Source organism: Mchenga conophoros, linkage group LG20 (genome assembly GCF_057382185.1).
Source record: "Mchenga conophoros isolate Kocher_MC1m ecotype Shallow Benthic linkage group LG20, M_conophoros_male_GT1.1, whole genome shotgun sequence".
Taxonomy (NCBI): Eukaryota; Metazoa; Chordata; class Actinopteri; order Cichliformes; family Cichlidae; genus Mchenga; species Mchenga conophoros.
This window is the reverse complement of record NC_140545.1, coordinates 22,048,469-22,076,232: the sequence shown is the minus strand read 5'-3', so window position 1 is coordinate 22,076,232 and position 27,764 is coordinate 22,048,469. Positions and strand designations below refer to the sequence as shown.

General features: G+C 38.4%; 1 protein-coding gene across 6 annotated transcripts in view; it reads left to right on the top strand.

Annotated features, from left to right (window-relative positions):
• dlgap4a (discs, large (Drosophila) homolog-associated protein 4a) overlaps positions 1-26,158 on the top strand; it is a 101,416-nt gene extending 75,258 nt beyond the window's left edge. For 3 of the 6 annotated variants that reach the window (XM_085258632.1, XM_085258635.1, XM_085258629.1), the window contains 7 exons: positions 740-986; positions 15,662-16,104; positions 16,213-16,310; positions 17,297-17,730; positions 18,989-19,080; positions 19,435-19,578; positions 20,047-26,158. In XM_085258632.1, coding sequence (XP_085114758.1) covers positions 740-986; positions 15,662-16,104; positions 16,213-16,310; positions 17,297-17,730; positions 18,989-19,080; positions 19,435-19,578; positions 20,047-20,271 — 1,683 coding nt within the window. In that variant the 3' untranslated portion in view covers positions 20,272-26,158. The remainder of the gene's footprint in view (positions 1-739; positions 987-15,661; positions 16,105-16,212; positions 16,311-17,296; positions 17,731-18,988; positions 19,081-19,434; positions 19,579-20,046) is intronic. The other 3 variants (XM_085258633.1, XM_085258630.1, XM_085258634.1) reach the window with 2 other exon arrangements.
• Positions 26,159-27,764: the final 1,606 nt, after the last annotated feature.

The following is a 27,764-nucleotide window of genomic DNA, read 5'->3' as shown; positions in this document are numbered from 1 at the left end:
ATTTCTTGGTACTCATGCACAGCTTTTGGAATGAGCAGGCCTAATTTTTCTTGTTTATATGCCACCCACAACACTTTCGTATTTGGTCCTGAAATGCCAAATATAAAAATAACTGCTGATGCTTGTTTCTGCTTCTTTTTATGTCGCTTGATCAAACATTTCAGTTGCTGCCGGATGTCAATGCTTTTTCCCATCGTGCAGTGACAACACAAATCCATGCAACAATGAAAGCTATTTTAGGCAACTCAGACAATGCATTGTGATTTACTTTCATACTGACCCTGAGGCAAGCACAAAACGATTAACCTGGTTCTAGGTTTTAGGTGTGTTCAATTTTTATACCACTGAACACAGATGTTAAAAATGCCATATCTCTTTAAAGTATCCTACAGCTTTATTACTTAGTATAGACTTTTAGACTGCCCACACACTTCAAATTTCCACATTTTTATTCCCAACCCCATCACTCATCTCACAACCCCACAGATTTGTTTTGTTAGTCTTTGGATGACACCCAAGACCCAGTTTTAAAACCACTGCATAAAATACTTGAATGTATAAAGCAGTTTTAGGAAACTCCTCACACGACCACAGGGACATTTTTACCACATCTCTTTTGGCTTCATTTGCTGTTGATGCTTTGGTTTTACTTTAGTAAGATTTTTATATCTGAGCAGTTTTTCCATCATAAGCATAGGTCTGTTTAATGCATGTTTATCAGTCTGCCCTCTGCCCTTAGCGTGTGAGTCTGCACACGTTCTTTCAGGTATGCGGGCAGGGCTGTGGGCACTCTGTACCATACTGTGAGGGGGAATCGCAGGCTGTGGAGGCTCTGGATCTGCCTGCGCCTACATGCTTCCGGTCGCGCAGCCATAGCTACCTGCGGGCCATCCAAGCAGGCTGCTCCCAGGATGAAGATACAGCTTCTGTGGATTCAGAGTCACCACCACCCACCACTCCAGGCTATAGCTACAGCTCCAACACCAGTGAGTACCTGAGAGAAGAAGGTGGTCTTATATGATTGCAATAAGATTACAAAGATTTGAAATTACCTTCGAGTCATTCAATTCCTTTTGAATTCATTTATATAGCACCAATTCACAAAAACAGTGGCCTAAAGGTGCTTTACACTATAAGGAAAAGACCCTACAATATTAGAGAAAAAACCTCAACAATCAGACGATCCCCTGTGAGCAAGCAAACCAGCCTAAAGGAGGGGCAGTCATCTAGGGTCACTGGCTTGGGAGATGAGAAGAGAGAAAGAGCATAGAGAAGAAGAAAGACAAACTATGGGAGAGAGGACAAAGGTAAATGTATCAGGAGTATAAAAGAGGAGCGTAGAAGAAAGTGCATCATGGCAAGTATGAGCCTAAAGCAAGCATGGTTCAGGGTCAGATGATTTCTGCTGTATTTACTCCGCTTCATAATAGCAAAAATAAGTATTGTCTGGAAAATTGCCCCTTAAAGGAAGAGGCCACTTTCCTGAAATCCAACTTGTTTTACTGTTTTTGAAAAGTACACCGAGTAACAATTTCACTGTGTATATTTAGTGTATGCAAAAGACACCACATGCGCTGCTATTATAATAGTCTTGACAATACTGTACACCTTAACTATTATAGGTATAATTCAAATAAATAGTAGGTTACTTTCCATTGTTAAAAACGTAACGTAAAAAGGTAGCACATGCAAAAAAATCCCAGCCATTTTGTAAAATTTATAATAATTTTTTGTGTGTATGTGTTACCTTTTTACCTATGGGGTTTAAGTGTTAACCCTTGTATGGTGTTCGGGTCTGTGAGACCCGTGTTCAGTTTTTTTCAAAAGAAAAATTAAACAATTAATTATTTTTTCACGTGTAAATGTGTTGTGTCTTTCCACTCACTCCACTTGATTATAACTGATTTATTTATAACATTTTATATAAAAGAAAAACGAGAAGCACATTAATTCATAAATGTGATCTAACAAAGGTAAAGGGAAAAAATTAACCATGTTTGCTGTTCATATGTCTTGTAATTGGGATGAAGTAAACATCTGTTGAGTAATTTAACATAAAATTGTTTGATAGTGTTAATTTGGAAAGCCAAAACTCTAGCGGGTCCACCAGACCCATGAACACTGGCTGAGTAACAAAAATACGAACACCACACAAGGGTTAAACTTAAATGACTGTGGTTTAGAAATACGGAAGGCAGATCCTTTTAAAGATCTATGTAGAGTATTCCTCTTGTTTTATTGCAATAGATAAACACATATCTACCAGAGTACGGGCTTTTGTTATTAAGGTACTTATGCTTTAACAATAAGAGTTTGCAGCATATTCAGTCTGCAGCTGGATATTGCAAGCTGCTCTCTTCTTTATCGCTGAGAAAATGGATGGAAGATGTACAGCACCTTTCACATAGTCATTATTAGATGGAAAACTAAACTCAAGAACATTTTGCTTGGCACATTTTTTCTGTATCTTTTTACATTTATGTGTAACATTATTGTTATGTTTTCAGGGAAAAGTGCGCAATAATGACTCCTCCAGGCTGACAGGGTGAAGGGTAGAGATGCTGTTTTAGAGAGATAGAGAGATTTGCAGCTAAGCAAAGAAAACTATCTATTTTTTCGCCTACAATTCAGTTCAAGCATTGTTGCAGTAAAGAAGAAAAAATCTGAACATTTCATAAAAACATCTGCTGTGTCTATAGTAAATTCATGCGGTAAATCAAGCTTCACTTCTGTTTTTATGGTGCATGTGTGTATATATTTGTGTATTATTATTATTATTGAACAAATTGCCCTGTAGCTTAAAAGTGTCAGACTTGTGATGTGTGGTTAGTATTTTTCTTCTAAAGAGTTCTATATTACTTTGATGTTAAATCATAAATTCATACTTATGAGTATTTTTTTAAAATTTTTTAATTATAGTCCGAGATACTTTTAGAGGTACTTTTAGCTATTCACCACAAAGATCTGCATGTTTGATTTGGCAGTTTTACACCCTCCCTGATGCCACCCTCCGATTTATCTGGGCCAGCATGAGGGACACACAAGCCTCTGATCTCCTGAGGCTGGTTTTATTTCCCTTTGCGATCTCAAGACAGGGATCTTTCACATGTAAGGCAAATTTGTTAACTACTACAACATAGAGGCAGGTGGATTTTTCTTAGGTCAATAGTGAATCAAAGTTTTAGGGACTAAAATTTCTGATTATTAATGTTTTAAATTTTTATCTGATTTGACTTTTGCTTCTGTACATATGCGAATGGGAAAAAGCTGGACTCTATATGGACTCAATGTATTTTAAAAAATAGTTAACAAGCTAATGTAAGAACAGAACTTGACTCTGTATCACCACTGCTCAGCTGTCTACTCTGCTACATGTACTGCAGAGAGATCTAATCTTAAATAATGAAGATCTTGAATAATGACGCTGGAGCTATTCTGCTGAACAAACTATGTGACTTTTTTTTTTCTAAATGACCACAAACATCTTTTTTTCTTCTTCTTTATGTTCTGTAAAGAAAAGGTTTTCATCTCAGCAGTGTCAGGACAAGGTATTTGCCCCATTTCTTATTTCTTATTTTTTTATATACTTGTTCCACTGGAAGTTTCCAATCATCAAGCAAAATGTAATATTAGACAACGATAACCTGAGAAAATATAAAATGCAATATTTAAATTATGATTTCATTTGTTAAGGCAAAAGAGCTATCCAAACCTACCTGGTCCTATGTGAAAAAGTTATTGCCCGTCTTGTTAAGTCATTAATTAACTGTGATTAACCACATTTTTTGAGCTAACATCAATTTCATTACCTATACCAAGGCCTGATTACTGGCAGACCTGTTGAACCAAGACACCACTTATATAAAACCTGTATGACAAAGTGAAGTATCTTATAAGACCTTAAAAACTACACACCATTCCACAGTTATTATTATTACAGTATAAAGAAACTCAGGAACAGACGAGAAACAAAGTCATTGACATCCCTCAGACTAGAAAGGGTTACAATGGTATTGCCATTTCTAAGGGTTTGGGACTCCAGTCAAACACAGTGAGAGCCATCATCCACAATCGGAGCAAGCTTGGAATAATGGTGAACCTTCCCAGGAGTGGCCAGCCTACCAAAATTACTCCAAGAGCACATCGGCAACTCATCCAGGCCACAAAAGAACCCAGAACGTCAATTAAGGAACTGCAGGCCTCACTTGTCCCACTTACGTTCAGAGTTCATGATTCAACAATAAGAAAGAGACTGGGCAAAAATGGTATCCATCAGAGAGATACAAAAAACCCACAGCTAACCCAAAAGAACACAAAGGCTCTTTCTCTCATTTGCCAAGAAAAAAACATCTTGATCATCCCCAAGATTTTTTGGGAAAATATTCCGTGGAGTTTTGAGCCAAAAGTTGAATTTGTTGGAAGGTTTGTTTAGGGTAAAAGTAACACAGTATCAGTACATAAAAAGAACATCATACCAACAGTCAAACATGGCAGTGGTAGTGTAATGGTCTGGGGCTGCTTTGCTGCTTTAGGATGGAATCATTAATTCTGATCTCTACCAGAAAATGCTGAAAGAGAACCAACACCAACAAGTTCAACCATCAATGGCACAAAAAAGAAGAAAACAAGTCTAAAAAGAAAAGTGGGCCAAAATTCTTCCACAGCAATGTGAAAGACTCATTGTTAGTCACTGCGAACGCCTGACTGCTTCCAAAGGTGGCACAACCAGTTTTACAGTTTATTGGGGCCCTTTTTTCATGAAAGGTCAGGTAGGTTTGGATAACTCTTTTCCCTTAATAAATTTAAAAACTGTATTTTATGATTACTTGTGTTATCTATGTCTAATATTGGTTTGTCGGACGATCTGAAACATAAAATTGTGACAATCATACAAAAAATAAGAACTCGGGAAATACTTTTCAAATACTTTTACCTGTGTAGCGATACAATATATATCTGTGAAAGATGAATATAAGCTGATAATGTTGGTTGAGCTCTACGTGCCACCCAGCAATTTAGAAATGTTTTCTGTCTAGGGTATCTATTTGATATACTGCAATTCACATGTCTCATTGCTTCATGTACCTAATTCTATTAAAATCTTATATATGAAAACCCTATATTTATATTGTACTCTTGCCTCAAAGACTAATTTTTCTGGTTTCTTGCAGGGTTTTTTTTTTAATTAAAATCACAGCATTATAGCATGATTGTAATAGGAGAATAAGGCTATATAATAATAATTATAATATATATATAAAGTAGGGGGGACATAGGAGGAAATAGCTCAGTTCACTCCTTTGTTGGGGTAACAATAGATCACCACATGCTGGATATGTGCTTATTTTTTTATGTCTAGACTTAAGTCCGTTCCCGCGGCGCCGCAGACAAACTGAAGCGCACCTACCGTGAACACATTCATAAACAACGTAATACCCAGACATAAACCAATCACCTTCGTGTTCGATTAGTTTGAGGTCCGGCTCTGTCCAATCGTTTAGAGAAATCGGTTACGGAGAAAACGTGGACTCCAATCCTCGTCGTCAAGGGCGTGTACTACAAATCTTTTCTTCACAGTGTTCGTTGTGTGTCTCCCAGGCACTACACCCGTGTCCATCTCGTCCGCCGTTCATGAATGAACAGAAAATAAGGATTTCTCCGAGTCCACCACTAACAGTAAGGTCTTTGTCACCTTTTTCCCGGTTGAGCGTTATGGTTCTGACAGCCAGCTGCTGTTTGCTACGCTAGCAACAGCGAGCTAACGTAAGCTAATGGTGTGGTAGGTTAACTAGCTAGCTAACGTAGATGAAGAAAGAGGATGAAACCCTGATACAAGCTGTTTGAGCAAGGCGAGGAGCAGCAATGTTGGCTGCCTGTTTTTAGAGTGAAAAGCCATCTCTTTGTTGCCCCGCTGATATCAACTATACAGCGCCTCCGGGTAGCATTACTCAACGTTAAATACCCTGTGTGATAGCACGCCGCGGCAAGCCCTGGACTGGCTAGCAGCAAAGGCTAACGGTAGCGGAGCCGTCACCAGCCCGTTAGGGACATCCCGGCGCGGGCTTAGTTTGGCTAACCAGCCCGTTTATTAGCTAACCGTGGCTAGTGGGTTGTGTGGGTGAGTGATCTTATATTTCCAAATAAGTTTTTATTAGAGACTGTTGTAAGTCGTAATCCACTGCCACAGATCGTTAATTAAAACGATAAAGAAGCTCAGCGGCTCAGTGTGCTTTAAATTGAGCTCATTGGGTATTTAATTTATCTCCCCGGTGGTCTTTTGGATTAACGTTAGATGAGGTAACGGCTCTCTCTTATCCCGGGTATGTGACAGTGATGTGTGTCCAGAGGCACGAAGAAAGCTATGATTCACGTTTATCTGAACCCACATGTACAATCATATTGGTCTACTATAAAATGCTTCCCTATAGGTCAGAAAGTGAGTGCTGTACTAAAGCTCATAGTGTTGTTTTGTTGACAGAAACTAGGTAATTTTTAAGTCGACTCCACTTGTAATGGTACCGGTATATTTATTTTCTAGACGTCCTGTGGTGTGAAAGGAACAAGTAATTGTCTGGACAATCCAGCTTCTTGAAATGATTTTATCTCACCTGGCACAAGTGGCTATATTTGGTCCAAAGGGCCATCTTTATTCATTCAAGACCTGTGGCACAGTCAATAATTTATCAGCTTCCTGCACTCAGTAGTGCTTCGCATTTCGGACACTTCTGCTTAGGCTTTTTAAGGACCCCTGAAACAACTAGGATGTGCACATACAGCACTGTAACATTAGAGAGAAACACAGTAACCGTACTTAGTGTTTAAATTGACTACCATTGTAAAGTTAGAAAGTAAAAACTTAAATCCTGCTTAACATGTGACCAGGTGTAATCAAACTAGGTGGCTTTGAAGCTTCAGAAAAAAAAGGTGTGTTCACTGTATCCAGAACTACATTAAACAAGACTTGGTGTGGCTGTGTTTTATCATGGACAGACTATGAGTCATTCTCCACAGTATTACACACTCTTCCTCTCACACTCATTGATGAGGTAATCTCTTGACTGAATGGCAAAGCAAGTGTAGCTTCTCAATAAGGTCAGCAGCAGACGGGCTTTCTAATGATGAATGTGGAGCTATTTGTTAACACAGTTGGACATTACAGTAAAGGCCAGTCCCATTTCCTGCTCTAATGGAATGCCTTTATCTGAGAACTGCTTTCGCATTGGTTGAAATACTTTTGTTCAATCCAAAATCGCCAGCTCCTAAAAAATACAGTTGATTTTTAACTTTATGTTGTATTTTGCGTGCTGAATACAACAATGTGTCTCAGTGTAATATACATTTTGTGTATTACACTGAGACACATTTTAGTTGTGTTTAGTCTAGACATCAGACATAACATGTTTACTGACACTAACAATCATGTATGTGTTTCTGTGTAAAAAAACAAATCAACCTCAGGTTGTTTAATTTATTTCAGTTATATTTCTAAGGGGCACACTTCACTCATGTAGAGCTTAGTGTTTTTAATTGGTCATTATTAGTTTGAAAGAGAGTGCTGTATTTTGCAGTGAAAATTATGGAGTTGTGAAAGAGCTAATCTCAGAGACTTGTGGCATGCGTCCTTGATTTAACTGATTAGCTTCCAACCCAGACTGTTGACGTACTCCAATAGGTCAGATGTAGAACCACAGATGGCCTTAAAGATGTCAGACATTTCAGTAGAAAATGATCTCCAGTAGTAGGACAGTTGGACATGTTTTTGTCTGTAGACAATTATATGGAACATTTAATCTTATAATACTAGACAGAATAATGAATAACCTGTAACTGTAGTATTAATGAACCCATAGCTGTTTGTTTTCATAATGTACTTTTGGTTTGATGTTGCAGTCTGTTGATCTGTGTTTTGTGTAAGCGCTTTTGCTTTTCCTATCAGTATGTAAGCTTTGTCTGTTTAATGGCTGGCTGCCTTTCCTTCTCAATAGATGGTTTTCTCCCATGAAGTCTGCCTGCCCTACCCAGTGATTTACTGTGTCTTCACTGACACCTTTAAGCCTGTTGCCCTTGTTTCTTAAAGAGTTGTGGAAAAGCACTATGTAATCCATACCCGATTCTTGAAACTGTGGTAACAAAATTAATACATGCCACATAATGGAGCTGTAGAAACCAGCAAAATTACAGTGCAAACCAACCTGTCATTTAAATATATACAAAAACTAAAATTTGCATGAAAACCTTACAGTAGGCTGTATTAAGCTCTACTGTGCAGGAAAAGATCAACTGTTGGTGACTGGCTTCACTCCAAGTGTTGGTTTTCATGAACGTTATACTAACCTGCTGTAACCTTAAAAGTCTAAGAAGTTCAAGGCTTTCTCTTTCTAAATAACATTTGAAATTCCTTTGTTATCCTGCTATGGTAATGTTTAACTAAAAACTCTGACACGCCTCCAAAGAGTACCTCAAACAATAACAGGTTTAAGCCTAGACACACTCAAACTCAAATATCCTCCTATTTTGTGACGTCTAAGATCCTTTTGATGCAGAATCCGTTGTGTAAATATATCCATAATTTCAACAGATACCCCATGCCTAATTCAAATGTGTTATAAAACTCAAACTAATTTCCAGCTTACATGTAATTGGTTTTGATCAGATGCTCCATTTTGCATTTAATGGTTATTTAATTTGATTTAATTCATTTTTTTGAATCTCTGAATGCCTTCCTGTACATGTGAACAGTGTTTGTTTGTTTTTTCGTCAGAAGTCATGCTCAGCGTGTGTCCTGCTCTAATCTTTCAGTCTGTGACTCCCACAGTCTGTCTGTCTGTTGTGCAGTAACACTGGCTAATCTTGGACAGAGCTTCCATCTCTTTTCATGATACTTGGCTCATGTCCCGAAAGGTTTATTCACAATAGGCTACAATATTGTTTGTGAGGGTTGGTGTGTGCTTTGCTTTTATGTACACCGAACTTGGTGCTTCAGTAGAAACTAATGTTAAAGCACAGTTTCTCCCCTTGAAGTTCACTCTGCAGCAGCCTAATTAACACATCAGACTGTAAGTCAGAACTCAAAATGAGATCAGCTGTGATCACAACTTAAATCCCAAACTGGCACACCAGATATCTTAAATTAAAATAAGAAAGTAAATCAAAAAAATAAATAAACAGTTCTAATGGCATCAGTACACAGCTATGAGAATAGTCAGTCATATACATGGATGTTTTAGGCTGGTGTTCAGGTCGCATTAGTGGTCATCTGATAGCACTCAGACAGACCTGCTGATGGAGCCAGAGCATATTATGGGTCAGAGACTGCATAGCTCTCATAAGGGAAGCAATTTAAGAATTGTTTGATGATCATAGTGGTGTTGACAGCATTGGAATTTATCTAAATTGTTTTCTGAGTAAGAGAGAGCACCTCAAATAAGTGATTTGAAGACTCCTGCTGTCCATATAACCTTTCAGACTGGCAATGGGCTTTCTGAGTTCTGTTAGCTTAGTGGCTTTTAATGTCTCAAATAGCTATACTAAGAATAGAAAATGTAAAAAGTAAGAGAGTAGATGAAATGTTTGAGCTTTTAAGCCGTTCAAAGTGGGTACATTGAAACTACTATTAAATGAAAAATTTGTTTTACTATAACAATGATTACAGTAATAACAGTGTATTTGATTAAATATTGGAAACAACTTGAAATATATTTCTTGTGTTGATGAATCTACAGAGAAATGTAAGTAAAATGTGTAACTCCCCTAGTTTTTATGATACTTAAGAGTTTCAACTCATTGTTTAGCTAACCATCCAGCGGTTTTATTGTTTTGGTTCCCTGTCGGCGCACTCACAGCACTAAGTTTGGCCACACAGAGCTTCGTGCTTACTTTTTGTTTTTTTCATAGGTGCACACGCTCCAAAGTTTGAGATATTTGGGAGGCCATTATGAGTTTACGTCCAACTTCTAGTTTGAAAAAAAAAAAAAGTAATAGTCTATAGCATTCTTTATACTTCTACTTTAGCTTTTTGTTTTGTTTTTTACATGTGTAAAACAGCAAATAGGCACAGCAGGGCTTTTTAGACTTGGAGGTGCTCTTGGTTTGTCATACACTGGCTGAAGTTCTGGAAGCAAAGATAAACCATCATCAGGCTATCAGCTGATCTTGACCCAATGTTTCAGGCATCGCAGACCTCGTCCATCGCTTCTCTGCACTACCCCTGTAAGGCACATGAGGGCAACTGTCATATCACATACTGATAGGGCTGCCACGATTTGTCGACTAGTCACGATTACGTCGACTATCAAAATCGTCGACGACTGATTTAATAGTCGACGTGTCGTTTGAAGCTTTGTAAGATCGCAAAAGACGCAGGAATAATAGCAGGATTTAAGAGTGTAATAACGGACTGAAACAGAAGATGGCAGCACTGCATGTACAAGGATTCCAGCTGCCGTTAAACCCCGAAGAAGAAGAAGTAGCTGTGTCCCAGAATTCATAGCGCGGCCCAGCTTAGTTTCCAACAATGGCGGTAGCTAGTTAGTTTTAATATTACTCTTATTATTCTTTCTGGGTCACAAAATAAACGTTTAACATATTTTCAGGCGAGAATGTAGCTGTGTAAACCTCAAATATCGGCTCAGTTTATCAGGACACCACCACATATTTTCAAAAGCGCTCCGACGTTTTCGGAGACGTCTGTTACCCACTAGCTCGATAGCTAGCCGGGGGCTAGGCTAACTAGAGCCGTGAGAACACCGGACTCCCGGCAAATTGTTTTCAAACCCACCGCCGTCTTTCGCGACTCAGGTTAAATATATATGAGTCACTTAGATAAATTAAAAATGTTGTTGTTTGGCTTTTTTTTTTTTTTTTTTTTTTTTGTATTTTATTTGTTCCTGAGTAAATCGGTTTGGCTGAGATTAAAGTTATAGTTTTTACACAGCTGAATAAACGTCAAGCAGACAGCTGATTATCAGAAGTGTGAGATGCTGGAGAATATACCCCGGTGTCCTGTTATATTTTAGATAGCAAGGAGTTTATTAAACTTTACCGAAACAATCTGCAAATTTCATTAAAATTGAATAAACTATCATCTTGTCTTTATTTTTAGTTAGCACCTTAAAAGCTTAAAGCTGTAAGCTAATGATAGTTATATAAGCTGTAGTTTTACGTCCAGTGGATGATGATCTGATTAGTCGACTAATCGCAAAAATAATCGGTGACTAGTCGACTATCAAAATAATCGTTTGTGGCAGCCCTACATACTGACAAAGGATAGCAAAATAGGTTATGCCACTTGCGAGAGGTGTAAACAATCTGCAGTCAGCCCCCTTCACTGTGAGTGAATGTTTGTAAAGGCTTATTAACTTATTTGTTGTTGTTACTTATAAATTGGGCTATTGTTGAATTGAATGAAAAGTGCACATGTGTGGTTAAGTGTTGACAGATATTTGGCTTATGATCAATTTTATTGCAGTGTGCAGTTAAGACCCAGTGCAGTCACCCAGCAAATGCAACTGAGGCATATGCTGTGACTCTGTATGTAGTACGACACAATTAACTTTGGGAATTTCATGCATCTAAGCTATGAGTACTACAAGAAGTGCCTTTCTTTGGAAATAATAAATGTTCTGTTTTGCTCCTACGAAGGCATGGTTTCTAAGTTTGACACTGCTCGCCAGGGCTGCATGAGTGACACATAGGGTGGATTCCAATCCACAGACATGTTTGTGTATGTTTGTGGGATTTAATAAGGGCTTTACTGGTTCTGTGAGTCACAGGCTGATGATGGGAGTGCAGTGCCTACAGAATTACAGGGTGATAGGTTGCTATTTAAATTGAAACCACTACCCAGTAGAATAAATACTGCATTTTTATTATTGATTCAAAGTGGTGAGCTTTAAATTACTTGGTCAGCTAATTTTAAAGAAATATTTCATCCATCATGTGTGTCAGTAAATGCTGTATGTGGGTAGAAGCATTTGCTACTGTGTATTTTGCAACTCTTTGAGGCATATGTTGCTGATTATCGCACTGTTTAAATAGCATGCTTCCCCTTATTTCTTGTAGAAAGCCTGTGGTTTTTCCTGGTTCCTTGCTTTTTTCCCCTTTTTTTTCATATTGTAGTACATTCTATATCATGCACCAAAACCCTGCATTCAGACTGATGACAGAAAAAGAGGTACCGTTCCTATTCCTTCACCCTGAGTCAGATTGTCTTAGTTCAGTGGTAATCCACTTTCAGGCCTCATTTCAGTTTCCCTTGAAAGAATTTGTAAGCGCATAGTTCATGGGTTTCGGAGTGCCAGAATATGAAGCTTTATGTAAAGAAGTGCTCTGCTAAAGGCAAACAGTGTATCGGTCCAATACTGACCTAAATTAGTGGATCGGATATCGGAGAGAAATAAAAAATGTAATCCGATCCATTAAATATCACGAAAGCACCTCACAAAACTTGTAACATGGCGTAACTCAGCTCATAACCTTAGCACGTCGGAGCAGTATGTGTCACGTGATAGAGCAGCTGTGGCATGCGAGACCTGTCGGCGGTCTGGTTGAGCAGTTGGAGCCTCGCTACCAAACCAGCATTTCATCTCCGAGAAAGTTATCCCAGAGAGAAGTAAAGCAAGTGTGTAAGTTCATCTCTGAATGTTTGTAAAGCATTCCCACGTTAAGCTTAACAACTGATACTGAATAAGGAGCAACTGCCTCTTCTCTCTCCCACCCTCTCCTGTTGCTACTTTAGTCATGAAGCTGATCAATGATCGGCTGATCGGCTTTTCTGTTCTCTTGTTTGTTTTTGGCCCACTTTGCACCAGAAAGAGGAAACTAGCGGCTGAACAACAGCAGCACGTTTAAGCTTGATAAGCTGTTGTTAGAATGTATTTAATATTACTTTCTACACCAGGATCCTTTTCTACATAGCTGACAGCTGGTAACTGTGCAGGGGCGGGTCTAGCAAAGTTTAGCCAGGGGGGCAGGTAGGGCATTAACAGGGAAAAGGGGGCACAAAGACATACTTTTCTTTCTTATTCTCATTTAAAATGTCTAGCTTTTAACAAATAATTATCTGAATCTTACACCCAAAGTTTTAATCTGATATAAGATGTATAGAAGTCCATTACTGTATATAGTAACTATTAAGTCTAATATACCCTAGTAAGCTCTAGTACTTTTTCCTTCAGGAAAGTACCATCTGTGCAGTCTGCACAGTCTTTCTGTTGAAGAAAGATGTTGAATCTATTTAATTATTGTGGAAAAATAATTGATTTCTGTGCATTTTATTTTATTTTTTTTGCATGTGCATTAAATTAAAGTTGATTACGTCGATTAAGCATCGATGTAATCAACCTAACCCTGTTAGTTAGGTTGCTTAATATTTTTGCCAAGTACTCTTTAAAATACCATAATAGGGAGGAATGTGTAGGTTTATTAGATTGATCAGTATTGCTGAACTATGAAATATTTTGGGTGCAGTGTATTTTTTGCATACGGGTATAACAGAATAGCTTTAGTGTTTTTGTTTTTAAACTTGAGTTTGAACTTGAAAAACAGTTTTATTGATTAAAAAATACACTATCTGATTCATATCGGTATCGGCAGATATCCAAATTTATGATATCGGTATCGGACATAAAAAAGTGGTATCGTGCCGTCTCTAGTTTTTACTTACTAAATACTTAATTATAAAATAGTAATTGTTGAGTATTGGATTTGAGTTTGTAAAATGAAAAAGTCATTATTAGGGATGGGCATCGTTTAGGTTTTATCCGATACCGGTGCCAAATCGGTACTTTTGAAACGGTGCCGGTGCTCAAACCGGTGCTTAAAGAATGGAGAACACAAAATTGGTCCAAAAACCTCTCATGTTCAGCTGTTTTTTGTAAAATATAACAATGTTAGCCTTTTCTGCAGCTATGGGGCATATATGGTATCACTCTTGGCTGGAAGCAGTGCTTAAACAATGGAAAAAACACAAACTTTGTCCTAAACCTCTCATGTTTAACTGTTTTCCACTTTTTCTTTGGTCATTTTAGCCTTTTTAGCCAGGGTGAAGGGAGTATCTGCCATCAAACAAGAAGACAGCCGCATGTAGCTATGATGATGTTTGCTAGTTCACCTTACATGCATTAATGTAATAACGTGGTTAGCCTACTCAACGTAAATTAGCTACTCACGCAGAGAAGAACGGCTGCTGCCACCATCATCCGTCATCATTTCTGCTACACTGGCAGGGCTAGGGGCCAGGACTCTCCTCTTCGTGTTTTTGGGGGATGTTGTATAACAGGCAACCCACCCGCAGTAGATGCGCTCGGTGTGAGGTCTCGCAGCAAGCTATCAAATACAGCGCATTTCTGGGCTTTTAAAAAAAACGCTATGCGTCGCCAGGTGTTTCATCGGATTTGAGGTGTTACCTCCTTTGACAGTATCACAGTATCAGCTTAAAGCACTTGTTGCAGGCTGCTGAGTTTGCATATTTTGCTATGAAGTACAGCCAGACTTTTGACCGCTTCGCCTTGGACATTTTTAATCTGTAGCTCTGCTCTAACAGAACGTACGTACCTGGCCCCGCCTACTATCCTCGGAAACGTAAAATGATTGGCTAGAATCTAAAGTGTATCACAGCTCAGGAAAAAAAAGCACCGAAATAAAGCACCGAAATGTGCGCTGCTTTTCGGTCTGGTTACTACCGTTTATGTCAGAACCGACACCGGTACCCATCCCTAGTCATTATTGAAAACACTAGTCGTCGGTGGAGTTTCTCTCTGATCCATTCTATCCTGTTTGATTTGAAAAATTAAGAACTAGTAGCCAAAAATCCATAGGAGGAAATGATGATAAGGACCAAATTCTACGTATCTATGCATGTTGCTGCCGATATAGTGTTTACAAGGCCAGTTGTCGCTGATTGGTCTAACAAAGCTGAATGTATTGAGAACAAATGAAAGAGGGAGGCTCAATGGTAGTTGAAAGAACAGAGCAAGTGGAGGAGGGGAATAAAATACAATTGTTTGATTCCTTTTTGTTATGCTGTGGAAACAAAAGAAAAACATCACACACACAGATAGCCAGTCAAGTTTTGAATGTTTTCCTGCTTCCTTTCCTATTCATACATTTACTGAAACATGTCAAGCATGACTGGGGAAAAAATGCAAAATGCAACAGGATAACTTTATTTATATGACTAATCTGTACTTCAAATGGGATGAAAACACAAACAAAAGCTCAAAAATAGACTGCTACCCTCAGTTCCTGGATCCATAAGACCTAGAACTGTTGAGCTGAATATCACTAGAGAAGGCAGAGTTGTCTGCCTGACAGTCCCCAGAGCAAAAGGCCTGTGAAGGTGTGGCATATAAAGGAAGATCTCCAGAGACAGGCTGACGTCAATGGAACACAGCCACCAACAGAAGTACATTACTGTAAGCATAGAGGTAGCTTTTAGTACGGCCCAATAGAGACAGCAATAAGGGCAAGGTACACGTTTGTTTTTCAGATAGCCATGTTAATAGTTTTATGTTTTGGCATTTGGTACACACCAGCTGGCTTAGGGCTGGCTTAGTCGTGCTTTGTTTCAGTAGTCTTATGTGACAAAGTGCAGGATTCCCTTTCTAAGCCTTATGTTTTCATTCTTTTTGTTTTCTTTTTTTTTCTGTTCTTTTTTTGTCAGCAGTCAGCAATAGGAAAGCTCCACCTCCAGTCCCTCCCCGTACCACCTCCAAGCCCCTCATCTCAGTGACATTACAGAGCAGCACCGAGTCAGCCCAAGACACATACCTTGACCAGCAGGACCGTGGCAGTGAGGTCAACAGCCAGTCAGGACGGAGCAACTCCTCTGACAGCCTCTGTAGCATACGCACGGGTAGCCTGGCTAAGGGGACCCAGCCTCCACCAGCGCCTGTCCCTGCTGCAACCCCAGCACCATCTGCAGGCTCCATACCTCCTGTTCCAGCCCCCCGTGACCTCCCAACTACCACCACCACAACCACTACTGTTGCTACAAGTACCACTTCCACATATACTCAGTCCCAAAATGACACCCTAAGCAGTGGTACCACTCTAGAGCAGCCCCCGACTGCACCCAAGAGGAAACTTTCCTCTATTGGAATTCAAGTAAGTTTCTTTTTTTTGTTGTTGTTGTTGCTGGAGATATAATCAAGCAGAGACAGACAGACAAACCGAGTTGCATTTCACTGATATATTGTGTTGTTCATTTTTCAGGTTGATTGTCTTCTGCCAGTTCCAAGAGAAGAACCCCTGCTGCTGGCTAAACCTCTTAAGTTTCAGTCAATCGGAGTTCAAGTTGAAAACGGCAGGCCGTAAGTATACACTCATGTTTCCAGGCTTAAGCCTGATGTAGAGTTCTGTGGTAAATTTATGTCCTAATTTATGAGGTAACTGGAAATTGCTTTCATTCCTACACTGGAACCTGAAGTTACTAGGTAGATCTGATGTAGAAGTATAATTATAATTGTAAAACACAATAAAGAAAGAAAATAGATTTTTGTGACAGAAGATGTTAATTTTTACATCTTCTAATTTTTGTCATTAGTGGTTTGATTTGAGTTTCATTGATCAGCTTCCTGCAGAGGTCCATTTTATATGCCCAGATGGGTCACACCTGTTTTTGCAGTACAAGATGGGGAGGGTTGGATAATGTTAAATAGGCACTATAGATGTGCTATAGTTATATTATTGGCTTTAAAACAATGGTATTCTGGTGGTGGTGTTTGTTTTTTTTAACTCTACTGTCAGGCCTGGTTTTAATGTGCTGTAGCTCTTGTACTTTTCCCTTCCTAACTGCATGCACTTACTATCTCATTATTTCATCTCTGTTGCTCGTGCATCTGCAGCCTATACAGCAGTGAGTGGCTAAGGTAATTCAGCAGTCAGCCTGGCAGCAGCATAGCGCTCTGATTGATGGATTTTTACTCTTGTTTTGACTGTAGTGAGCTGAACATAGTGAGAAAGAGGCCATTTAAACTTTTGCAGAACACTGTAATTTCCCGTAATCACATTTGTTTGACAGTCCACTCTTTTTCTCCTGCTCATTATCTGTGAAGCCAGTTGTCTGATAAGCTTTCATGTTGTATACCTGATTTGTTGCTAATATCTGTACTGTCACATCCTCAATGCTATCTTTCCGAGTCTTTGCAGTAAATGATAATGCACAATCAGCTGCCACAGTCTTGTCAGTCAAATGCACTGACCTAGATCTGTTACTGTGGAACATGTTTGCCCCATCACTTAATTGTCTTTTTTGTTGAAGTTTGTCAGAAGCTGATATTTATGCATGTGTCTGCAGTCTCAGCCGGGACAGCAGCATGGCCTCCAGACAAAATACAGAGACTGAGCCTCAGGAGCCTAAGGATGCCGCACCCATAGAAAACAACACAACCAACTGCGCCAACAGTCAGACGGTGAATACTGCGCCGAACGGACGGGACAAAGCCATGGAGCAGCAGCCACTTAAACACAACTCAGCACCATCCAGGATATCCATCTCACCCCCAGAGACTCTCGACCCAGCTTTAGACCCCTCCTCGTTGCCGCCTCCAGATCCCAGCCTCGAGTCTGGAAACTGCAGCAGCCAGGGAGATGCTGTTCAGCCTACCACGCCAGCATGTCTCAGAGACGGCAACTGGTTTCTGAAGCTACTGCAGGCTGAAACAGGCCGCATGGAGGGATGGTGTCAGCAGATGGAGCAGGAGACCAAAGACAACAAGCTCTCAGAGGAGGGTAGGTGACAGAAATGGATAAGGTGGCTATCAGCACATTTACATAGGCCCCATTTTACTTTTGTCATGTGTCCTGTTTTCAGATAAGATATAATAATCTCATTTGCCCTTTGCCACATATGCTGTATGCCTGTCTGTTGGCCAGATCACAAATCCCTTTGCAATCTGTCTTAATTTTCCCACGCAACATGCAAATCAGGGTTGGGCCTTTTCCAGACTGGTGTTATCGCTTCTGTCGCTCTTACTCCCTCTCACTCACCCATGCAGATCAGCACTATCTCTGTTGTCATTCAAGTGCAAAACAGATCAAGGGCCAGATAAATCCCACAGCATGTGAGATTAATGTCAGTTTACACATGTAAGAAAGTGCTGTGTTTACGCACAGTATTTACTTGGTACTTGTTTTTTTACATTTTGAACATTTGGCTTGAATCCTCAACTAGTAATGAAAAATTGAAATGAAATTATTAAAAAACTAAGCATATTAGGTTGATTTCAAGAGTATCTTTCAACGTTAGATGTTAATGTGCTACAAAGAAAGATGTTTATTTTTTTTTAAAAGAGCCACAGTTGTATAAAAATTGAAAGAAATCTGCTATCAGTTAATTGCCAAGAAGAATTGAGTTGCTGTGCTTGTTAGTGAAGTTCACCGACAGGACACTAGGTCAGGTCTCATCCCTGTTGATTAAGGACACAGAGACAAAGCATGACAGTCATTACTGCCATTGATTCACAGTACTACAGCTTATTAGAGAGGACAGGGGCAGGGTAAGCATTAGTTTAGCTATAACAGAGCCACTGCAGACTCATTTCACTTATTCATGTCCCAAAATACCACTCAGGCTCTTAAGTAGATCAATCTCTGCAATGCCTTAAATATGAATGAGCAAGAAGCAGATGAGCAGTGTAGGCTCCTTCAGATAATCATTCCTCCTACTCTCTGTGGACCTGAATTATGAATTTCCATTTACATGCAAATACATGACTGAAAGAATCTTTTGTTGTCAACGCTATAAAAGAGTTTATAAAATACTTGTAAGAAAATTATTTACTGTCAAGCAAGGTTAAATGGTAATTGTTAGTAAACACATTGCATCACACATCTTCACGTCTTGACCCTTTATGTACTTGAACTCAGACATGCAAAAAGACTCGTGTATTAACTCTAAAACTCAAAGTTTGTTTCTAATGTGTCTTTTTATTCTAACTGGAAATGTTTGTTTGCTTGTTAAGGGTTTGTCATATTTGTGTCTTTGTAGTTTTGGGGACGATCCGCAGTGCAGTAGGGAGTGCTCAGCTCCTCATATCACAGAAGTTTGAGCAGTTCAGAGGGCTCTGTAATGAGAACTTGGTGAGTGGCTTCATTATGTCCTGTTGAGTGTGTGTGTGTTTGCTGTCCTTCTTTTGTTGCCCAATTGTAAAAGATCATTTGTTTTCCATTATTTGACCTACGTAAAGTGAGATCTCATTATTTTATGTTAATTAGGAAAGTTTCAAGCAGAAATGCAAACTTCACACCGATCTTACACGATTGTTCACTTGTCCTACTGCAATATTCTAATTGTTGATTGGCGTCAAATGTATTTTATTTTCATCTATTTGCTTAAAGGCAGGCTGCCCGGGAAGTATTTGTGTGGGTAAGGATGTGACTAATTTTCTCTGTTTGGTCCAAATCTATTCATCTGTCTCACTTTCCTTTCCCTAGAATATAAATGCCAACCCACGACCAACATCGCAGGACCTTGCAGGGTTCTGGGATCTGCTACAGCTCTCGATAGAAGACATCAGTATGAAGTTTGATGAGCTCTACCAACTTAAAGCCAACAACTGGCAGCTTCCTGAGAAGAAGGTGATGTTGGGTACCTTACATTTTTGTTTCACTTGAGATTTTTAGATTGGTGCCATGGGTAGAGTTGTCATAATTAGTCATTCAGCAAAAAGTTAATCAGCATAATATTTCTTTGGTAGTTTTTCAAGTAAAACTGCTAAATGTTCTCTGGTGCCAGCTCCTTAGCAGTGTGAATTTTTCTGTTTTAAATGGCTAGAAATTGGACACCATTGTTTTTTTTGGATAGTTGGCTCATTAAGCCAAATGAAGTTGAAGATATTTCAGAATTTTCTGACATTTTAATTTAATTGACAGCTTGATCAATAATGAGTGTTAATTTCAGTTGTAAATGCAAGCCTGGAGGATTTTAAATTATTTCCTAAGTGCTTAATGGACTACATATGACACTTAATCATCACTACTGGAAGTGTGTTTTGCTAGTGCCACACCATATCTCACTCTTTTCCCCTCTTGACATAATTTCCTCAGGATGAAAACAAGCAGCTTCCATCATCTGTGCCAAAGAAGCAGAGTAAGCCGCGGCTGTCAGCAGAGAAGGACAAGAGCGTGGACTCTGCTGCAGACAAGCAGCGGCAAGAAGCCAGAAAAAGGTTGATGGCAGCAAAGCGTGCGGCATCAGTACGACAGAACTCCGCCACAGAAAGTGCTGACAGCATCGAAATCTACGTCCCCGAGGCCCAGACCCGCCTCTGAGAGCAAACCAGCACCGATCAAAAAATTGCTAACGCACTTCAGACATTCATTGACACAACACAAATCTGAGACACACACAAAATATATATATATTGGATGCACAGCACAGAGGCCAATCCCTCATAGCTGCACAGGAGATATGTGGGGATCACAAATAATCAAGAAAAATGCAGATCACCAACCTGCTGCCATGGGACAGAAGTAACCTTGACAGATGTTAAATACTATTGTTATTATTGATATTATAATAATTATTATTATCTCCTAAAGTATTTCAAGACTGTCTTAAATGTGCAAGTATCTTCGATAAGGACATCCTGTACCTTGTGAGCTGAAGAATCTTGGTATCCCAGAAGTTTACTCTCTTAAAAACTCCCTTCACTGCTGAGTCTACCGGCAAGTTGCGGCTGCCAGGTTTACGAGCTGAGCGACCATCCACACACACTCAGGACACACATGCAGGTGTACTCACTGTCCACAGAGTCTTCCTGTTCTCTCTCTTTGTATTTGGCTGCCACTCGTTGGGTGTGGTGTGTACGCTTTACTGTGTAAGAATTATAAGATGGCGTTAGTGTACTCAGAGGTTTAAAATGCAGAGAACCAGAGGAAGGCAGTAGCATATATATTATAAATATCACACTATTACAATGTTCATTTTGTAAATGTTGTATACCAGATTATTTGTTAGAAAGAGGTCAGTGTTCAGTACCAAGGTAGTTTTTTATAGATCGAGTACATTTACTGTCATGATATATTAGCACTTGATGCAATCATTCACTCCCCATTTATCTTCCTCTTCTTTTCACCAGTGCATATTACACAGTCTGTGGATACCCATTCTTAAAGTCTTACTTTGGTTAGTTTTTGGTAAGGGATATGAGGAAGGATCGCCCAGCCAGTGAGGAAAAAGTGGAATGTATGAAATGTATGCGTTTGCAGCTCATGTTGACTTGATCACTGCACTTTCCATTCACCTCAGATCAAGTTTGCCCACCTTTTGTTATCCTAATCATTCTGACCTTCACTACATCCTCATGCGATGTAGGGGGACCAAGACATTCACCACTTGATATGGCATTCCCATTCAACCAGACTTGTGTGTGAGGGTGGGGGTTTCCTTGCTTCTGGAAAGAAAATGGAATAGCATAGCAATAATAAAATCCTATTAGAACAAGCAATGCAGTAGGTACCCAGTCTTAAGTTATTTAATCAACATTTCCAGTAGGACTTTATTAGCATGAAGGATGAATGTTTTGGGGTTTTCTTTGTTCTTCTATGAACTAACTTTCCTTAAAATAACAAGAATCTCAGGTTGAACACTTAAGCTCAACAGTGAAAACCACTATGGATGGAATATTTATTATACAGCCTCTGGGCCAAAATCTTGGATCCTTTGCCAAATATTCCATAGGACTCCAGGCCTACATGGTGTTCTTCTATAAGGAAAAGGACTTTTTAGTAAGGTTCGGTGATGTAACGAAAGGGGTCAGTTTGACTCCTCTGAAATCACCATTCCTTTACGACCCTTTCTAGCAGCTAGAACTCCCACCCCTTTTGAAAATGAAGAACTGTGGTACAATGTTTGTTTTGGGGGGTTTTTGTTTGTTTGTTTTTTATGCCATTTGACACATTTTTGTGACATTCATCCAAAATGAGATCAATCTAAACATGCGTGGACGTCTGTAATTTACAATAATAAATGGTGCTGCGAGGGATTTGATATTGTGCCAACGTGGCAATGATCATCAACCTTTTAGTTTCATCTTATTAGGATTTTATTTAATGTTATTATTATTTAATCTGCTCATGAATTCAGTTGCCTGTGTGTGCATTCTCAGAAAAGTTTGTGTTTGCATCCGCTCACTCCAGATATGCTATGCCTCATCTCTGTATAAGCTCATGACACTTTGGCTATGGGACTGGAATAGTTTCCGTGTTTCCAGTTTCTTAAATGGAAACTCAAGTGCCAAGGGTATATGAGTGGAACAGGGCATAGCACATACTCATGCTAAAGTGTAGGCAGTGTAGGTTGACTCACTTTTTCTTTTTTGTTGCAAGAGCTGGCTCTCCCCCTACTGGTCAGTTTTTTGCATGACACTCCAGACATTTTGTTCTGCTCCATTTTGAATTTTTAGTTGACGTCCAAAAAGACACGAAATTGAACTGGGAATGCTGACACAACACTGCGTTGTCAAATTTCTTATTCTCTTATTTGTATTACATCAACAATGGACATGTGCATTTCATTGTCCAAAGAAATCATTAAACATCCCTTTGCTACATGTCCTGTCATCATTCTTGCTGTCTTTTTTTATTGCACTCATTCATGAAACGGTAGTAATATTAGCTGCGAAGTTAATATTACACAGATAAATCACAAGCATTAGAGTAGATCTTTTATTGTTACCGTGTAATCTCTAAAAGCATGGCCTTCTTACATATAAAATATACAAAGATCCTTGCCAGTGAATTTTCAGTATTCCATATCATGGGTCTTACAAATTATCTGAAGCTATTAAATCTGTGTAAGGCATTCAGGGTATGCACTGTACGTAAGTGTTTATTACTGTGACAAATGGTGGAAAGTCCTTTACTTTTTATCGTCTATCATTTGAGAGCTGGATCCCTTTATTTGCCTGTGTACTGAACTTTTAAGAGAGCAAGACCTGATCAGGGATCTTCAGACAGTTTGTTTACCAGTACTTCCTGAGTTTCAAAGGGCTACAAAATGGACACATGATGACCAGAAGGTGCAACTCTAGAGGCAGGTTATGTGGATTTGCTATTCAGCCACCATGTGGACGAGGCAATATTCTTCGGCTAAGACGTTTCTAGAAGTTTTTGAAGACACAGAAATTTTGGGTAATCTTTTGGGTAAAAATTGGGTCATTGGTTGTGCTTAATGGACAGAAAGCCCATTCTGACTTCAGTGCTCACCCTTGTGGCCACATATCTGTCCTCTCAGAGACCAGCCAGGAAAATGAGCAAAAACTATGTAGTTCCAGATTATCTCCTACTGACAAACATTATTTTACAAAATAAGCACATATCTTGCAGACAAAGGGTTGTTTAATGTTATGGTGTATTAGTTAGACACTGTGAGGCTAGTTTCTTTTAAGAGAATAAAGAATTGTGATTCCCATGACTTATGAGTTGGCACTTTTTCTGTGTTAATTAAATGTAGAATTAAATGGGAATGCCACTCATATTTGAAGTTCACTGTATGTTTTTTTTCCTTGGAAACATGTTTTTAAAAAGATACCACAATTCTATCTTGGTTGTTCTTGCAGCTTTTTAGTCCATCTAGGCATGTTGTCCTGGTAACACTAACAATGACAAAGGACATGTAGAGAAACAAACCCTTAACCCTTCTTGTAAGATATTCAGAGGTATCCATCCTGCTGGGGGCTTTTTGATGGCAGGAAGGTTCTGTTCCACTTGTGTACTTGAATGCAAACACACTGCAAAACAATACAATAGCTAAGATTACCTTTAATCTATGATGAAACATTTCTATATTAATGGGAGTGGCCTCTTCCACACTGACGATGCCTCCATATATGGGACACAAAGAGTCACTGAATAGTGATCATCAAAACACAATTTAAGGGAATATCTTCCAGAAGAGTGCCAGTGGAGTACTTTGTATGTCGTCAGTTTTTTTCAGTTCAAGCGTTGGGTTTTTCTTACTTTATTTGTCACTTTTGTCTGCTTTTTTGCTTTGTCTTTTATTTTTGGTCTTTTAGTTAAAATGAATGGAAAATAATCCAATATGTTTCAAATAGTGTCCAACTTTGTTTTAAGTGCTGGGAAAGGCTGTTTCAGCACGACACACTAAACCAAGTCAGTTTGTTTGTTGAGCAACTGGACCTGCTTCCACAGAGGCTTGACATAAACCCCAATCAAACACTGCTCTAATTAATTTGAACACAGACTGTGAGCAACCCCGTATCACACAACAAGACTGGCCAACCTCACAAATGTTCTCATGGATTAGTAAGAGCTAATCCCAGCAGCCAGGCTTCAAAACTTCATGAAAAATCCTCCCATTACTGTAGTTGCAATTCCAGTGGTACATCCAAGCTCTTAATTGTATTCCGAAAAGCAATAACATATAAGCATAATGTGAAAGTGTCAACACACTTTTTTGCCATATAACGTTAACACATGGAAACACAACCAAAAAAAAAAGCATGTTCAAAGCAAAGACGTTCTTACTGCCCTGTTGCATTGTGCTGCATCACACTCATACTTCCTGTCATTTGATCCCTGTTACTACATTACAACTACAGTGCAGAACGGACGAAAAAGAGCAAATGAAATGAGGGTGATAATGTGTTGTGGGTGATAATAATTAAAAACACAGACTCTAGTAAAAGCAGAAGAGGTTTTGTTAGAGACATTCTCTGTCAGTGAACACTTGCAAGTCTTCTGGATTTGAGTTTTCAGCTCATATTTTATTCAGCAGCTTTTTGTACATTAATAATATGTGCTTCATATTATGTTAGTTATGTTTATTGTTAACACTGTCAGTGAAACTGAAAACATATCACTACCAAGACAGCAAGTACAATAGATATCTTCTTAGGCACTTTAAGCGTGAAATTCTGGGATGATAAAAATGTTTAATGAGCTGATAGTTGCTGTCATTATATTTTTGTGTGTTTATTTTATTTTTGCTGTCATTTACACCTCCTATACAAAATAACTGAACTATTTTAAAGCCTTTCAACTCCATAACAACTATAATGATAGTCTATGCAGCCAAAATCACAACAGCTAAAGGTCAGCCACTGCATAGGTAAAATGCCATTTTATCTGGCATCAGGGCAATAGCAGTTAACAAGGCCAGCAAAAGGGCCAACATGACACTAATAGGTCAGTATTTATTAGTATAATATTAGTATGTGGCTCCACTTTTGAGATTATACAGTTAGGTCCATAATTTGCTGGACAAAGTAAACGTCTCAGTGGATTTTGAATCAAAACATCAATATGTGATTGAAGTGCAGACTTTCTTTTCTTAGGTGGATTAAAGATGTTTAAATGTTTAATAAATAATAATAATAATAAAAATGTTTAATAAATAAAGCTATTTTCAGAAGCTCAAAATTAACTGGACAGACACAATTTTGAGGATTGTTTTTAGAACTTGTAAGAACAGCAGCTGCCTTAAAGTGCTGCTTTTTTCTCTTTTTTTTTTTGGAGGTCTCTCTGCATTAAGTTTTATCTTGATGGGGTTTTTTTGCCTTAAGAAACTCCTGGGTTGCTTTTGCAGTATTTTTTGACTCATTAGTGATTTGCATTGACATCTGTCGGATCGGTTTTGAAGCATTTGTCTGAGTCTGAGCAGAGAGCATAGCCCTGTACACTTCTGTCAGCAGTCACATCATCAATAAACATCAGTGACCTACGTACCCACGCTATAACATCGCCTTTCACCATGTTGAACAGATAACGCAGTATGTTTCAAATCATGAGCTCCGTTAGATGCTATGAAGCTGCTTTTCTTAACCAAGGAAATAATTCTGTCATCGTGCAATTTAGTTGTCTTCTGTGGTTTTTCAGGCCTTTTGGTGTTACAAAATTGGCTTTCTTTTAATTAATACACCCGACTGTTGCATTAGCTGCTCATAAACTTAGCTACTTTTAGTCTGATGGCCTACCTAATTAAAAGCTATACAATGCAAATTCAACACTTGGAAACAATTTCATATATTATGCCTGCTTCAGTTGTCATGAAATAACATGGGGACAGGCCTCATGTGATCGTGAAACACCTTTTCAGTTTAAATGTCCAGTTATTTTTGAACCTCTTAAATTCAGGAACTATGTATGAAATGTATTTTTTGTAAAATCTCACGAATTAAAGCTGAAAGTCTGCACTTTAATCACATGTTGATTATTACTTTTTTTATTTACCGGTAAATCCACTGTGGTGGTGCACAGAGGCAAAACTTCAAATATTGTGTCCTTGCCTAGCCAATTATGGACCTGTTACCATAATGGAGTGTAAATGCATTTTTAATCCTATGCAGTGCGGTGCATTATTTTTTACATTGTAGTAAATAATATCTATATTTATGCACTTGTTTTCTCCTTAATATTTTCTATTCTCACAATAATCTGCTCAGTGGCTTATCATTGCTTTCCTTCAATATAACAATAAGGCTTTTATATAAGTTATTATCAACAGCTTTTTTTCTACAGTGAAAAGTAAACAAATTACAGCAAAGCACTCAGTTAAGTCAAGATTAGGAGATCACTGAGTAAGTTGAAGCTTTATCCTTTTTGCATAGCATATTATGGCATGAAGCACTTTCAAAACTAAATTTAACAGGAAGCACTTAGAGCATAATCCTCCGCTAAAGCAGCCCACACTTGAGGCACTATTTACTTTTAGGAGTTAACAGTATTTATATATATATATATATATATTTTGTTTTTGTTTTTCTTGTTCTTTTTAAGCATACTTGGAGATGTTTGTGGTGCAGGAAAAATCAGAAAGAGCAGCATGACAAATGTTTACTTTGATTACATAATCATTATGCAGGGCTAGGTAATGGATAATAAGTAACGATATGTAAATGATTGGACATGAATATAACTTGAGCTTGTTATACTGCAGTAAATGTTTACCTTACTGGGCAGCTAATTCTCTTTCTTTTATTTTTAAAAATATTCTTCTTCTTCTTGAGAGCTGTCTCTTCTTATTTTCTTTAAAGAGACAACACATTTTGGTGTCCACTTGAAAGAAGCAAAGATGAAATGTAAAAGTCAGCTCAAAGATCAAATGTGACATGATATTTGGATGCAAACTATAATGTGACATTTAGAATCCCTATATACTAGTATAATTTCATAAATGTTGCCAATACAAACAAATGTATTAGAATTATAAAAATGGTTTTAAAGATAAAATAGATTTTAGGAATGTTTGACCTTGAATAAAAGGTCAGAGGTCCAAAGTAACATGAAATTTAGAATTCTGGTCTATAATTCCGTGTCCACCTACATGTTGTCAGTAAAAAACACGGAGAGTTAGAAACATAGTTTTAAATAACTCTATATTGCATTATTATTATTCCTTTGAGTTTCAGATCAATCTATTGAACCTGAAGGAACGCAATGTGACCGAAGCGCTTTGAGTGCTCATGTAGAATAGAAACGTTCTACATAAGAACCAATCCATTTATATGTTGACAATGCACACTTCAAGTTTTTTCCACCAATAAATCAGTAAGTTGACCTGGAAGACCAAATTTTGATGTATTGTTACCATGACTCCCCTCTACACCTCTACAAAGTTATTAGAATTCATTCAAAACTTTTTAAGCCATCACCTTTAAACAAAGATTGACACACACGGAAGTTATTGGTCATTTAATAGTTAACGTCTTTTTTGGAAAATAGAGGCCCTAAAATATTTTATTTTGGAAATCATAACCGGAAAAGAATCTTCCTTGACACTAACACTGAACTTCCGGTATCAG